We start from the raw sequence: 17,577 nt of genomic DNA on the forward strand, positions 1-17,577 counted from the left end.
CCAATCAGTTTAATGCATGCTTTGCTACCGTGATTATGTCCTTTTCCAGCGAATCGAAAGGAGAAAAACGGTGACGATCTTGAATCGGAAATACGTTCTCTTTGCATTACATTAGAAGCGTGATTTCTTACACACCAACACCGTGGCGTTACAGTTTGTGATGCGAATTAAAATGAAGACGTTGAATGCTGCCGTCAGTCTTCACCGAGACTCTGACCGATTCCAAACGCGTGCCGGAACGACCAGGTGAATCAGACATCCTGTGGACAGTTCGATTTCTGTACGATCAGGTGATGATACCGAAATTAGATAGTGAATCCTCCTTCGTCACGGTGTAACTGTCATGATTTTAAATCGATTCTCCTAATTTGTCTCATATCGCCATAATGGTTTCAATATTTCGTTCAGTGCTGTGTACAATAATTTTGAAGAATATTAAAAATTCGAATTTATAAGAATTTTAACATTTTTGCAGTTTTTCAAAATTTCATGAAGAGAGAACAGACTGATGGATATGAAAATAATAGGAAATTCGTATAATTAGAAACTCAACTCAGACAAAATATATTTTATGAAACTTTTCATTGAATAAAGAAGAATGTTTGAAAGTCTTCTATTTCATTGGACTTTATGTAGTTGTACTTGTTACAAATGTATATAACATAGTTTAGAGATTAGAACGTTGCTGTTTTTAGAACTTTATTGATTCATTTCATTCTTATTTTGCTTGTAGTTTGAATAACTGAAGCCATGGCTGCAAAGAAAATGATGCCTATACCGTATCCATACTCTTTAGAGGATTTATTAAGTAAAAATCTGCAACTGAAACTGTCAGATGTAGAGGCGTTGAGGGAATGGTGTGAGAAACAGCAACACTTACCGAAGATTCCGGATTTGCTTCTAATATTATTCTTGCATAGTAATTATTATAGTGTCGAAGCAGCAAAGACTACAGCCGATAACTTTTTCACCATTAGAACCCATGTACCTGAGTTTTTCTCCAATCGAGATCCGTTAGGATCGAAAAATCTACGACAAATTTTCAATGTAGTGTAAGTATTCTTCATTTTATATTTTTTAAATATTTTTTTATTAAAAATTACCATGGTAATAATTTGTTAATAATTAATAATTTGTTGTGAACATCATCTTTAGAATCATGTAAGGTAAAAGCACCAGTAGTTGATCACTTAAGAAAAATTTTTTGCGTAAATAATAGTAAACGTTTGCCCCTTTATTAAATAGAGAAACTCTATGCGTAAAATTACTGTTTAAATTTCTTACATCATGTAAAAAAGCGAACTTTATAAAACTTGAATAATATAATTATTTTGAAAAAGTTCGCTTCAATTTTGGAAACTCAATACTTACGTCAGAAGTTGATTATCCTTGGAAACGAGAAAACTAGTAACTGACCGCATGTGAGTTAGTGGTTGACCATTTATAGTAAAACTAAAAACACTAAAGGTGATTGCTTTAATACCGTTTATTTGCAACGATTTAGAAAAATTACAAATAAAAGGACAAATAGAAAGGAAAGGAAGTTAATTCTATATAAAACCTAATTCAGTAATATCGTAAATGTTGGGCCAGTAGATGCTGCAGGATATTCATCGCACCTTTGTCGAAAGATTATTACTTTCAAAACCTTATTTTTCACGTTTCCCTGAAAAATGGTCAACTACTGATACTAAGTTAATTACTGACGCCTTTACCTTAACTCTAGAATCTTTCATACAGTTCACAGCAAAAGTTCTTAATTATTACATGTAATGTTAATGCAAATATGTTTTCATACCCCTATTACAATAATCTTTCTTGTATCTTAATAATGAACCTGAAAATTATTTTTCCCTATATATAAATATATACAGGATGTGTTACCTATGTGGGAGCATCTATGATATCTCCAATATGTTTACATATCCTAATTAAGAAACTTCTCGAAACAAAGTGAAATTATTTCACGAGGCGCATTTGGTGACAATAAAAATAATTTTCTTCTAGGTCATCTCTATTATTTGAAATGAAACCTTATAATTTTTGTTGCATACTTTTATTGGAAAAATACTTAATATAATGTCCTTAATAATTATGTAATTTTCAATTATATAATCTCGAGGAAGAAGTTATAAAGGGTATAGCAGGATAACGGGGTCAAAAGTGAATAAAAGAATTGAGACTGTCATACTAATATGTCCACTACTGTAAAAATGAAAAAGTTGTCGCTCGGAAGGTTTATAGCGAAATCTACATTTTTATATTTCTTGGGGGGTTTACATTTTTCACGCTAAGGATTTGGAACGGAAGAATCTCAAAAAATTCTCAGCCATGCACTGGTATGCCAGAAATATTTCCAAAATTTTTCACAATTTTTACGTATCATTAAATAGGGTAAATAGAATAAGAACTGATAATTCGAATTTACGCTATAACTACCCTTCTGGTTCCGATAGGGGGCTGACAATTGGTGTACAATGTTTTCTATGGGTAAGCTATCGAAGGAAACTTTCTCGAGAAAAATCGGTCTAAGGGCACTTTTGACTCCCTTATCCTGCTGTACCCTTTCAGCGGAATAAGAAACTTGAATGTAACGGATTTCTAATCTTGGAACACAGATCTGTTGTTGGATTGCCGCAGTCATCGAAGCAAGGTTACAAAATTCTCTTCGCGAAATTGATAGACCCCAATCCTTCTCACTACTCGTTCGAGGATGCCACCAAGTACTTTTTCATGGTGTGCGACCTAGTGGGCCTAAAATCTCAGACAGTCGATGGATACATTTTTATCGGCGACGCGGCGAACGTATCTCTAGGGCACGTTGGTCGAATGAGTCCTATGGGGATGAAAAAGTTAGTGACATACGTTCAAGAGGCGATACCAGTTCGATTGAAGCAGATTCACTTCATCAACACACCGTCGGTGATGGACGTGATATTGAACATGGCCAAGCCTTTCATGAAGAAGGAACTTTGGAACATGGTGAGGAACGTTTTAATAATACAATAAGAGCTTTGATTATACAATTTAGTCATACGAAATGACACCAGAATATTATAATGTAAAAAGCTTCACTGCGAATATGCTAAGTGTTTTAGGACAAGATAGTTATATCCTTGGATGAATAAATCTTCGGTATTAGATTCATGAATATAAAAGTTTACTACAATTAAAGTTTTTTCGTAAATAGTATCTTTCAGACATTTGGTTCAATATAGTTTTTAGTGATTATGTAAACTTTTACGATAGTGAAGCATGTTCTGATTCTGACTTTGACATGTGTTGCTAAGGACATTCTCCCGAGTAATTTCTCGTCATTAATGATTAAAAATACAGCAGAAAGAGACTTACATTTAATGAAATGATTTTACTAATATTATGTTAATATTATATTAATATATTTATTATTCCATATTAACCCGTTGCGCTCCGTGTATTTTCTGCGCCTGTAGGTACAGTGCATTATTGACATGATCCCAACCGATCGGAGGTTCAAAAGTGAAGAGGGGCAAAGGGATTCAGTCGCACGCTCCACCTCAGTTCGCGGCTTGGCCAGTAACAAAGACGTGCCGAAATTAATTCTGCCATTACTATTGGGCTGAGCGCCACGAGTGGACGTCTTCCCTTGCCCCTCTTCACTTTTGAACCACTGGCCGAATGGGATCATGTCAATAAAGTACTGTAGTCTATTCCAGGAACAATTAGGTAATATTTTGTAAATCACAATACTCTGAAAAAATGTAGCAGTTTTTACAGCAAATAGTAAGGAGATGACACATGTAAGGCTTTTATCAAAGTAATGGTATCAGCTATACATTCTTTTTTATTAGTATAATTAGAAAATAAAATGTTGACAGTAATGCTGGTAGTTGGAGTAAAATTTGTTTAAAAAGTTCGCTTGGAGAATATAGTATTTTTAACAATTATGTAATGATTTGTTAACAGTGCCGAACAACAAGTAAAATCTCTTAAAGGTTACCCAAGGCAATATCTTCAATAACATATATCAAGGTCATTGAACTGGTCATCATCTATAGTAAGAATAAAGAAAAATGTTTTATTTTTAACAACTAATAATTTCTTAAGAACTTTTAACTTTCTAGTCGTCAAACTTTTTTAAAGGAAGTATAATACAAGCATTAGACTATTTCCTTATTAAAATTCAAGATTCAACTTCAATGGTAGCAAATGTATGAAAATAGTAGGATGTTTTTATTAAATAATTCATTATGGGTATTTTATGTAATAAACATACGCACTAGAAAACAATGAATTATGGAAACAATGATCCCCTTACGTTAGATGTTGCTCGAATTTATAATTTCTCAACGTTATAAAAATGATGAATAACGTTTCAGGAACCATATTGTCTGAATAAATATATAAAACATATATTAACCATCGGAACTGGTAATATAAATATTATTTCTTAATTCATTTCTCAGTAAAATCTTTTAATTTATTTTTTTCGTATCTCCCCAGAACCCTCAGAATGTTCAATATATAATGAATTAATCCGAGCTCTTAATTAGATTTTAATTAATTCACATAATATAATGGAAATTCACGTTTTAACCCCTTGCTCTATGATTTATTTTGTAACTATGATCAGTACAACTTCTTTATCGTTAATAATTTATTAGAAAAAGAAACAATTTTTATGCTTATTCTATGTCTACGTTTACTCCAAAGATTAACGATTGATAATAAAAAATTAATATTTAATTTATATTTAAAAAAAAGTAAATAACACTTAAATTTCTGAAATTTAGTTTAAAATTTTCGTCGCCAGTCTGACACGATATTATAGATCAAGGAGTTAATGAAATCTTAATTTCTCTATTTTTATATAATCTCCAATTTAATAATAAATGTTACTACAATATAATATTTGAAGGATTACATTAGTATTGTGCAATTCGTAAATTCATTAAATAATAAAATCTACATCAATCAACCAATTACGAAGACTTATAAACTTCTTGTTTCCAATTTCATATTTATTGTAATAAATTGTCTTTAATCGAATTTGTTTTAGATACATTTGCATTCGTCAATGAAATCGTTAGAGGAATTCGTTTCTCTCGATACACTTCCAAGCGACGTCGACGGAGAACAAGAATCATTGTCCAAGATGCACGAAGAATACATAAAAGAGATCGACAGCAAGCGTGATTGGTTCGTAGAAGAAGAGGAACTTGGTCACGTAGATGAGTCTCAACGTGTTGGGAAAAGCAAAACTGCGAATGATTTGTTTGGTGTTGAAGGAACATTTAAGAAGCTCGAAATTGATTAAAAGTTCCTTTAATATATATAACCAAATTGCAGATGTTTATGCAAATTCAAATTTTTAAGAACATAATTAGAAAAATGAAACTACGACGGAAAAAAATACTTCTTAATGAGTACTATAAAAATTTTCGTTTCCGGTTTTACGAATGTAAGATGCATTAGTGATTAGCTTATTTATTATACTTAAAATCAGTATACTCTAACATTATATCGTTACCAGGACTGGGTAGTAATAAATGAAGGCGAAGATTTTAAACGTTGAACGGATTATTTTTAAATAATGTATTTATTAACATTAGAAATAGGAAACTATCCGACTTCTGGTTCCTTGCGTTGATTTGTCTGCATCAGTAGTTTAAATTTTCTTATTTATTAGCTCATTTGCATAAAAGTCTCAAAGCATGATAACTTAGAAGAATGACTGGTAAAAATGATTTCATTATGTAACTGAAACGACTCAGGTAGCTATGGAGACATTAAAAAACGACTTAGGAAGCAGTAGATAGAGTAGTGGTTTTTTTCGAAACAAAAAAAATTATAGAGTGCTCCAAATAGAAAAAACATGTCAACGGTATAGAATTATCGTGGTGCAGTGGACTGCAATTTTTATTCTTAGTATCTATATCTCAAGGCTCTTTCAAAAAACGAGATATAAAATTAAAATGTGAGTAGTTATGATAACAGGGAAGTATTCTGAAGTTAAACAATTTGTGACACTAAAGTAGCAATCCTGGCAGAAGAATAATTTGCATTCTACACGAGAAGAAATTGAAATTTTTTTTCGTGACACGCATTTTTTATAAAAGATTGAGATAAATAAAATGAGTATCTGTATTGCATAATATTTAATCTCTTGTCCTATGGTTTATTTCACGACAGTTCATCGTAAAACCATTTTATTGTTAATACTTTATTCTGTCTGTGTAATAAACGCTTTATAGTAAATAAAGATTAACGATTGAAAATAGAAAAATAATATTCAATTTATATTTAAAAAAAATAAATAACATTTCAATTTGTTGAATTCAGTTACAAATTTTTATCACAAGTCTGAGACGATATTATAGTACAAGGGATTAAATAAATATTTATTTCAATAAATAACTTTAATCAATGTACAATATTACTCTTGGATTTGTGTTATATTAAAACATGGCAGAATTTTAATTTATATAAAATTAATTTGTTATATAACACTTTATTGTAAACAAGAAAGGGTAATTTGAATAATTATTATATAAATCAATGGACTTTATGCACTTATAATTTTTCCAAAAAGTTGTATTCATTACTTGAGATATGTGCAATGAGTTTAATTAAATCTTTTAGAGCGTAACAAATATTCTGTTTCTCTTTCTTTACAAATTCTTTAGAGCCTCGTTATGTGGGTAATGCGAAATTAATTATATGGTATGTTATTTTGATTGCTGTACGCATACATTTCAAACATAAATAGAGCGATCAGAAAACAGTATTCAATTGAATACAATTAACTTAGATTTCACGTACTAATTGTTTCGTATTAGTATTTACAATCTCGCGAAATAAATATTTTAACTCATATCTAATAATCTCTAAAGTTAATGGGTGTAATTACTGTCTTCTAAATTTTTAACAATTTGAAAGCAAATATATAGTCCATTAGAAATCATCTCCTATATTAGCAGTAATACAAATATAAAACTTCGAACAACATAATTAAAAATTGAAAACATATTATATAATAGAGTATCATCTGCAATATCATGGAGGGTACTTAGTTTTGTTTGTCATGGAAATATTTATGTATAACTGGTGTAATACATACGTAAAATTTTCGCTTGCTCAGGATGAATAGAAGATATCTGGAAAAACACATGCATATATCAATTATTATATTAATATTTTGAATTTACAAATTTGTTAAGTTTATTTAATTCTACTGTTTACAAAATTTCCTTTTAAACATAACTGATTTTATATTTCATTAATTATGTAGTTTATTCACTCAATATAATTGTATTACGTTCAATTATGTTTTTACATGATCTTGATTAAATAATAATTATTTTCCTCTTTTTACACGATTTGTACGATTTAACAAAAATTTAAAAAAAAATTAATTTTCTTTTCACACGATGTAGTCTCATTTAACACAATCACCCAAATTGTAATATTTAATATAAAATATATAATATTTTTTTTACAAAGAACGTATATACCGTGCAAAAATAAAATTGGGTGTATTTAAATTCTTATTAGTAATTGAAATCCAATATGAAATCATGATGCAAAGAATAATTTCATACACAGAAAAATATACAAAAACTGACAGTGTAACGAATATTCAATTTTCATATCATTTCGGAATATATAATTTGAAAGCTGCTAGTCTGACAACCTCGGCAGTCACGCAATACGTGATTACATGATATTAGCTTGTCCCATTAGATCTTAAGAACTCAATTGCACTTGAATGTCTACAGGAGTCAGTATCATTCAAGCTCCCGACTTGATCATCACGGAATTATTTTCTTTCGGTACTAAACTTGGTAGTACAACGGTTTCTATTATACTTCATTATAGTCTCAATATCAGGTTATTTGTAATATTTTACAATAAAAGTATCGATACATCCATTAGTTACATAAAAATATAATAAAACTAGAAACTACTGATTATTTCAGCTGCTTTGTGGAACATTGAATGGAATAATATACAACACTTTTAGTTGAAATCACATTACGTTGTAAAAATCTTACAATACTTGTGGAGACAATTGTTTTGATATAAAAAAAAATAAGAAATTAAATTACAGACTTAATGAATTGTAATAAATTCTTTCTAGTTTAGCGATTTAACGAAATCACAATGACGAAACCAGTGTCGTATGAGGAAGAATTGAGGAGGAATCCAGACATGAAGGAAGAAGAAATACAAATGTTGAGGGATTGGTACAAGAAGCAACCTCATTTGCCGAAAATGACCGACGCCGAACTGGCGTTATTTTTTCATAGTAATTATTATCGATTGGAGCCTACAAAGGTGTGCATCGACACGTATTTCACTGTAAGGTCTCACGTCCCAGAATTTTTCTCAAATAGGGATCCGTTAGGACCGAAAGAATTAAGGAAAGCTTTTCAAACAGTGTGAGTGTTTACAACATGGAATTATTTATGTTTAAGTCAAATAAAGTTATTGAACAAAATTTATTTATAACTGGTTAACGAAATAATTATTTTTGGTTAAAAGAACAAACAGTTAGAGATAGTGTTTTTCCATTATTATTGTTATAATGATACTATTTTTGTTAAGAAAGCAAGATACAAAAGATACGTTTCATAAAAGAACAGAAACCTCTATCAATTCTCTCATATTTATGCTTAAATCATAGAGAACAGAACAATTAACTGCATATTTCCCATTCACGCAAACGTGCTAATTTAAAACAATGCTAAGATTATATAATTTTCTCTGAATTTTCATGTTCTCTTTTCTAACAGAAATATTAAACTAAATAGATAGACAACACAAATATTAAACTTATCTATAATATATAAGTAAATATTTTAATGGTTGATTATGGACTATGTAGTAACCGATTTCAATAACAAGCGCGTTTCGTATAGAACTTCACCAGTAATATCGTAGAACTCGAACCGTATTTTTATCATCTTTCATGGCCATGACTTCACATTCTCACGCTTCAGTTGTCCTCACTGCACATTGCCGTAACTGTTAATTGCGTCGGGTTACATAGCTTCCTGATTACTATATGTGCTTCGCAAAATTTACCGATTTATTGGACAATACAATAAAATGCTTGGTACCTAGTTATACTTGCTTTTACAACAGTAATAGAATACATACAGTGACTTACGAAAGTATTTGAACACTTACCATGAAATACTTTATTAATTATAATAAGTATGTTATACGACTCTTACCGAAATATTATAAACATTGTAAGGAGGTATGTCTCTCTAGATTATATAGGTAAAGTTTGAAGAAAGTCGAAAGATATATACAATAGTTATGAATTATTTCCTATAAACGTAAAGATTGTTGAAGCCACAAAAGTGTTTGAACATATAGAAATGAGTTTCAGAATCAATGAAAACGCAGTGAATGTAAACATTGAAAAATTAGTCGTCATCGTATATACATTTGTTAGTCTCAGTCTAGCATTCACGATGAAATATTACGATATTGATCATGTGCCCTAAAAACATCTGAAATTCCTAAAGGCGAGGGAAAATTAATTGTCAAGTAGCGTAAAGAGGGAAGCACCTATAGTAAAATAAGTAAATTATTAAATATAAATAGATCTACAATACATTATATTATTAAAAAATGGAAATTTGAAGGAACTGTCAAAAATAAATACCGTTCAGGCCGACCAAAGATACTAACGGAAAGAGATGACAGAGCTTTGATAAGTGAAGTAAAAAAAAATTCAAAAATTTCTGCTACAAAACTTGCAAAGATAGTTAAACAGAACTTCGAGAAAGGTGTGCATCCAGAATTATGCACAAGAGTGCCACGTAAAAATAATTATTATATCAGGGTTCCCAGAAAGAAGCCATACATTAGTGATATTAATAAGAAGAAGAGATTAAAGTTCCCCAAAGAATTTATTAGTAAAGATAACGTATTCTGGAATAAAGTAATATTCTCAGATGAATTGAAATTTAACGTTTTTAGTTCGGACGGACGTAATTTTATTTGGATACAAGCAAACATAGAGATGAAAGCCAAAAACTTGCGTGCTACGGTGAAACGTGTGGGTGGCTTAGTTATGATCTGGGGGTGTACGGCAGCAGACAGCACCGGGAATTTGGTCTTCATAGAGAGAACAATGGATAAATACAAATATTTGAACATTTTACAACAAAATTTAAAGGGAAGTGCAAGAAAATTGGATATATACGAACACTTTTACTTTCAACACGATAATGATCCTAAACATACTGCAGGAATTGTTAAGGAATAGATCATATATAATACCCCCCACATGTTGGTCACATCACCACAAAGCCCTGATATTAACCCAATTGAACATCTATGGACAATAATAGAGAAAGAATTACAAAAATTTAATATGGCATCCAAGTCAAGTTTAAAAGAAAAAATACTGGAAGTGTGAAATTTTGTATCACCGAGTGTTACAGAAAAATTAGTAAACAGTATGCATAATCGGTTACAAGATGTCATTCGTGCCAAAGGTGGACCTACTAAATATTAAAGATTGAAAAGATACCTTTTCAAATACATTCGTGGCTTAAACAATCGTACGTACGTTTATAGGAAATAATTCATAACTATTGTATATCTCTTTTGACTTTCTTCAAACTTTACCTATATAATCTAGATAGTCATACCTCCTTACAATGTTTATAATATTTCGGTAAGAGTTGTATAATATACTTATTATAGTTAATAAAGTATTTCATGGTAAGTGTTCAAATACTTTTGTGAGTCACTGTAAGTCACCGGTGACCCCGATAGCATTCAACGCGTTAAACAACTATGAAGTAGATAACTGAGAGACTATTAAGAATATTTAAATTCTTAATGAAAGTATATAATAGTAAGAGAATCTTACTATCTAACAGAAAGTATATAAATGTCGAAAAGATATTTTCAATATTTTGAAATGGTAAAACATTTGTTACAGCACGATTCAGGTATTAGAGAAGAAAACTAAGGAAGGATACTCCGTTCTGTATGGGAGACTAATGGATATTGACCCGTCACATTATGTTTACAACGATACCATGAAATATCTGACCATGGTCTGCGACTTATGGCTTCACACACAGGGCACGGTGCCGGGTCATATTATATTGTTTGATATAAAAAATGTCGTTCTTGGGCATGCCGCCAGATTAAGTCCCATGGGATTGAAGAAGTACCTTTATTACCTGCAAGAAGCACTTCCCGTCCGTCTGAAAGGATTTCATTTTATGAATATTACGCCGGTGATGGACGTGATTCTAAATATGATGAAGCCGTTCATGAAAAAAGAGTTAATGGACATGGTACGTAATCATCTCTTGTAGTATTCGTTATTTTAATTATTGTTTGAAATAGAATTTTGTTTCGTGAGGACATCTTATAATGTTTGCAAATCGTATATAGTTGAACGTTTCTGTGAGGTTTCAAGATAATCGTTGTTTTTTTTTAATGGAACTTAATAACTTTGAAACAGTCTGTTAAAGTCATATTAATAATTTTAAATAGAGTAAGAAGTTTGCTTATAAGAAATGAAATATCTCAGTTAGAACGGATATTTGAATAATTACTTCCACATATTTTTATATATTACTAATTATATAATTTATATATGTTATATAATAAGTCTATATACTTCTATATATTATTTGAAATATTATTTATTGTTTTAATTCAGCTTCATACACATACGACGTTAGACACATTGGCAGAGTTCCTTCCCATAGACATATTACCGAATGAAACTGGTGGAAAAGCTGGCCCAATAAAAGAGCTGCATGAAATGTCTGTGAAGAGACTTGAAGACAATCGAGAGTACTTTTTACAAGAGGAGAAAACGCAACGTGTAAATGAAGCGCTAAGGCCTGGCAAAGCAAAGTCTGCTACTGATATCTTCGGTGTTGAAGGAAGCTTCAAGAAACTTGAAATTGATTAAATCAAGTTTTCTAACATAATATTAATTCATAAAACAACAAGTTTTACATTTTCAATTAATTTAAGCCTAATTAAACACTAGCGAGAACAAATTATCACGTTATTACAGTCGGTAAAGTTATCGAATGATATTTAATGAAAAGCTTGCATGAAAGATGGCGCCACACACACGGCTAAACTCGTATTTAAATTATTCTCGGCCGCCATTTTGATTTGTTTATGAGTTTAAAAGACAATAAAATAATATTAATTATTATTTCGAAATGGTAATAACAAAATAATTTATTAGTTATTATTAATTTTCCTATAAATGTAATACCGATAATGAGTTCTTAGAAATTTTGCTAATGAGTTGATAATGAGTTCTCATAAATGTTGCTTCTAAAAATTAAAAAAGTTAAAATGTCCTTTACGTAAAATGAGTTAATGAATCATATAACTGCAGGATAAGGTGTTTATGTAAGTGCCAAAACCACAATCAAAAATAAAATATTGTATTTTATTCCGATTTATATTTTTGTATTTATTATTAGTACATAATACCTACAGGCACTTTATTATACATTGGTGATTGTCAAGGTACTAAAAACATTTGACGATTATGTAATCGATTCCAGAAAACAATGTCTGCGATAAAGTAAGCTGATTTTCGAAACATTTTAAAGTAGAAATTTCAAGTAAAGCTGATATAAAAAAAACATGCAAATTTTCAAAATACCAAGAATATATTACTAATAAAAATTATAAGTTCGCAAGTATCACTAATGATAGACACGGAGAAGACAGTTTTTCAAAAGTTACGTTATACATCCAAGAATTTTTAGGCTATGCAGTCAACGTGCTTCTTGAATTAATGGATATATTTAACAAAACATGAATAGCTTCGTTGACAATCCATTTCTATTTTTCGTGGATGATCTAACGCCTGCTTTTACCGTCAATTCCGTTGGAGACTCTAGGAAAATTGTTGAACTTTCTGACGTAGGTTGCGATGCAATGACACCGAACATGATTTTACAAAATAATGCTACTGACTATTCCGTAAGAACCACTAAAATGAAAGAAGGTAGCAGATCGCGGTACGAAGAGAAATCAGCGAGCAAATTCTGTAAAGGAAGGTTACGTCAAAATGATCATGTCACAGGAAATGTGGAAAAGGTATATTCAATCTCTAAAGAAGATGAAAATCTACGTCAGGTACATATAAATTTTTATTTTTAAGATTCTAAATTCTAAAATTCTAAAGCTACAGGTTCTTCATTAAAAATTTACCATGTTACGTATCAAATAATTATTATATGAACATATATATATATATATATATATATATATATACACGAAATTATATAAATATAACCATTTAACAGCAGAGCATTCCGAAATCCTGAACACCGTTGAAAGAATATGTCAAATATTTTTATGAAATCTATATTATACTTTAATTTCATCAAATTTGACGATTGGCATTTCGGAATTCTACTCTGTAATAAGCATGCTTTAAATAGGAAAATACCATTAGTTTCTTTTACCATATATTTTACTGTTAGCACCGTAGGAAAAAGTCATCAGCCTACGATGATGTGAACGTTGCAACAATCAGTAGAATTGCAGACACACAAGGCAACAAGCTTAATTCAACATTACCATCAGGAAGACCAAGATCTTCTTACAGGAATAATGAAAAGTTCCACGAAACGCAACCAGGGATTCATCGTGATCACGATATAGTACAATCGAATTTCCGAAAAGAATCAATTAACGACCAGTTAACAACACATAAAAGACAAAGAGCTTCTCGATCTACCCCTCCTACTTGTCTTAAATTCGATGTGAAAATTAACGACGAAGAATCAATTACTGATAAGGGAAAAGCCGTAGTCACTCTGGAACCGGATTATCCGGAAATCTTTGATCGAAACGTCTCAAAGGATCGTTGGCAAACTTTAAAAACAGCCGCAGGCAGGAACACCAAACAATTCATCGATGAAACATTACAGAAGAAGCAACGGACATCGAAGTGTCACAAAAACTCGAAGATTCTAAGTTCAACAACAGCAGGCGAAGCTGCAAGACGCCTTATAGAGTCTCGTGTTAATAAAATACGCTCTAGAACAAATTCTCCGCCAAACGATCGGCAAAAAAGAACTCGGCCTTTCTCTAAACCACCTGTTAAAGAATTGGAACGAACTAAAAATGTACAAAACCCTAAGGTTTGTAAAAGTTGCAAGTCTCCAGCGGATAATTTGGACTTCAATCGAAAGAGAAGTCTAAGTTTCGTTCGATCGTCAGAGAAAGTTCGAAAATTTGTAGACCGTGCAGTGGACAGGGATAGTTTGTCAGAAGTTTTGAAAGTGTCTACTTCCATCGACGCGACTGTAGCTCCGGAGCCTCCAAATAACACTGAGAGAAATGAAGAAATCACTGGGTATTGGGAATTTATTCCTCTGGACGAAAGAAACGATAAAAAGTACTCGACTATTAAAAATTGGAAGCCTTCGTGCTTGGATCATAGGATTCATCGAGATGTAAATCATCCACTAACACAATATCTGATGAATAAACGAGACTCTTATTGGTCTGAATCAAAAGAAAATTATAATCGTAGGAGCACTTTCGATTTAGATCAGAAAATGGACCTTGAGAATTTGAAGTGTTACGAGTCTTCTTTAGAATTGAATTCTACGAATTCTGAAAGAATGATAAAAGTTAATTCGAAACTAGAGACGAATCCAGGTTTTAACGAAAATGGTACAGTAAATTTAAATGTTGAAACAATTAGGGACACTAAGGAATATTCTGGAAATGGTCAAGATCGAAGCTGGGGTGATCCTGTGAATCAACGAAAGACTAACTACGTGCCATCTTTCGGGTGGACTGGTAAGAATCAACAGCTAAAAAGATGTAATGACACATTGAAGCCTGAAATAGTGATTGACAAGAAGAAAAAGATGAATAATGAAACTGTGGATGAGAAACAGGCTGAGATGAAGATTTTTGGAGAGACTGCTGCGTGCTTAAAGAGGAAATTGGAGTCTCAGACGAAAAATGCTTCACTTGGTAAATCTTCTGTGCCTAACATAGAGAAGAAGATCCGATCTCAGGTTTCCACTTGCTCCAGATTGCCAATTAGAATAGGCAATCGGTTTAAATCCAAAAATCCTATCGCGTGGAAGTTTCTGGGTAACTTGAAGAACCGATTTCCTAATAAAGAAAAAGATAGAAGTCCAGAGGTCTTGAATTCGGTTAGATCTAGAACAAAACCCAGAATAAAATCGAGCATAGAGCATCATAATATTAATGTCGATTCTATTAAAACTTCGACCTGTCCAAGATCTGTGGAAAATTTTCAGACGAATGAAGGAATTAAGGGTTATGTACAGAATCGAAAAGGAGAGACAAAGTTGATAGAGAATGGTTTTATGAATGGATTAATTCAAAATAGGAAGGACGAGGAATTAGGAGATAAGATCGTAAAGTGTGAAGTTGAGAATTTGAAGTATGTAAATGTAGAGCAAGAATCACGAAAAAAAGACTTTGCGAATCATTTATATGGGAGGAGGGTAAGTGAAGAAAATATTAATGTAATGAATCAAATGGATATTGAAGTTGGAAGAAATAGTTTTAAAGATAAGTGTTTCTTTCATTTCCATGATGAAGAAAATATGATTTGTAATACATATTGTAACAAGAATTTATTGCCATCGGAGAGAGGAATGAATGCCAATCAAGTCACGACTGTAAAAGTTAGACTGTAAGAAGAAGTGTTCTATTGATTCTTGAATCCTTCCCTATTCTTGATATCACTGAAATGATCTTTTTATATTCGTCATTGAATACTTTGAAATAATAAAATATGGTTGGAAATTATTGATGTTTAACACTTAATATTATTAATAATTGATAATTATTATTATAATTTTTTATTATTATAATATTTTATTTCGTGCAGTTACTGTATTTTAAGAAATTCTGTTTTTACAATCCGTTTATAATGTTTAACATTCTTTTTTATTTTATGACATGATTGAGTTAATGCGCCAATTTCTCAATTAGGTTGAAACTTTTGTTCAAAGAGTTCCTACAGTTTTGCACTCAAACTTTTCTAAAGTATGTAGGTACACTCAAAGAGAAGGTTCTGATTCGAAATCTCGAGGGTACTCAAAGGCGAAAATGGCAAAGGAGTCACAAATGGCAATCACAGGGCTAAGTGCTAACCCAATCAAGCAACCAGTTTCTCTTCATCCCTCTATCTTTCATTCAGACAGAGAGTTCAATTCGACATTCTAATTTCGATTGTTGTCGCGAAGGTGTAACATTTTTTATGCGATGTGCATAAAGTATAAATATTGTTCAGCTAGTATTCATTACATTAACTGGAAAATTAATTTTTTGTCTTTAAACATTTGAAAATACCTATTTCAGGGATTTTAAATGAGAATTTCATATTTAGGTAAATGATTTTTCAACAGTCATAATATATATCTAAACATGTTTAGAATTAGTTGTAAAATACTATATATATATTATAATTGTATCGCACTGTTGGCAATAGAATTAAAGTAGACATGATTCAGTACTATTTTTATCATCTGATTGTTCACTCATACAAACAGGATATAGTGTAATCAAAAAGTACAATAAATTCATTTAATATCTTTTATAGGTATATCTGATGTCTGCATAATTGGAATATATCTTGTATAAAATTAAATTTCTTAATACCTTAAGTTCTTCAAATTAAATTTCTTATAGTCCTTCTGACCTCCCATTGGAAGATTATTTGATTGACCACAAAATCTTTGAAAAACAAGCGAATACTGAAAATATATTCTATAATGTTCATTTAATTCTTCATTTAAAAGAAAACTTGTAAAATCAGTTCTTTGCTTCTTATTTTCTGCAGTTACTCGATTTGACCATTGAGTGACCATTTTCCATCAAAACAAGAATAAGCCGTACATGGTCCTAATACTTTATACATTTTGCATGCTCTTTAGATTAAGGCTATACTTGTAATAATAAAGTAAAAATCATTCTGTAATTTTCATTTAATTTTCCATTTAACCCAATTCAATCATAAAGAAGTATGAAAAAGCTAATAGTGACCAGGAAAACTGAGTTAATCGATTTGACCATTGAGTGGCCATTTTGCATCTAAACAAGAATAAGTTGTTCATGGTACTTACCAACAGCTTTTTATTTTCTGGAGAACGATCGGCCAAAGGGAAAAAGAAGAAGATCGTCGCGATCATCATTATGATCGAGTTCCATGGATACTATAATCCGGTGATAGTCACGCGGAGGGGCTTAAAGCCTCGCCGCTGGCCATAAGTCATTTAGTCGGCGGAGAGGTGAACCTGACGGGGACACGGTGAATCCAGCCGAGCGGTCGTCCGGTTGGAGAGCGAGAAACTGAAAGAGAAGTGTCCCCGAAAATCGTGAAACCCACGCGGCCGGGCTGGGTTAATATATTTTATCTAGTGGAATATATCCTTCGGAGGTGCTGGCTTTTATATACCGTGTACGGTATTTATGTGTCGCCGCCTTGCCTAAGCGTTTGATATATGAACTATGAAGGAACGATATTCCACGAGAGGCAAGGGCTGGAGGGGAGGCACGGAGAACAGGAGAAAGACA

At 31.5% G+C, this 17,577-nt stretch overlaps 2 protein-coding genes across 2 annotated transcripts; both read left to right on the forward strand.

Annotated features, from left to right (window-relative positions):
• The first annotated feature begins 137 nt into the window (after positions 1 to 137).
• Positions 138 to 12,448, forward strand: LOC116428501 (uncharacterized). The gene is made up of 8 exons (XM_076373687.1): positions 138 to 290; positions 734 to 1,052; positions 2,619 to 2,982; positions 5,039 to 5,294; positions 7,761 to 7,834; positions 8,125 to 8,420; positions 10,949 to 11,312; positions 11,684 to 12,448. Exons 2-8 carry the CDS (start codon positions 751 to 753, stop codon positions 11,939 to 11,941), a joined length of 1,914 nt encoding a protein of 637 aa, XP_076229802.1. The 5' UTR covers positions 138 to 290; positions 734 to 750; the 3' UTR covers positions 11,942 to 12,448.
• Positions 12,449 to 12,586: 138 nt separating this feature from the next.
• Positions 12,587 to 17,100, forward strand: LOC143174193 (uncharacterized). Its single transcript, XM_076364435.1, has 2 exons — positions 12,587 to 13,137; positions 13,488 to 17,100. The coding sequence occupies exons 1-2, from the start codon at positions 12,814 to 12,816 to the stop codon at positions 15,693 to 15,695; spliced, it is 2,532 nt and encodes an 843-aa protein (XP_076220550.1). The 5' UTR covers positions 12,587 to 12,813; the 3' UTR covers positions 15,696 to 17,100.
• Positions 17,101 to 17,577: the final 477 nt, after the last annotated feature.

The sequence above is a fragment of the Nomia melanderi genome, chromosome 1, assembly GCF_051020985.1.
Source record: "Nomia melanderi isolate GNS246 chromosome 1, iyNomMela1, whole genome shotgun sequence".
Taxonomy (NCBI): domain Eukaryota; kingdom Metazoa; phylum Arthropoda; class Insecta; order Hymenoptera; family Halictidae; genus Nomia; species Nomia melanderi.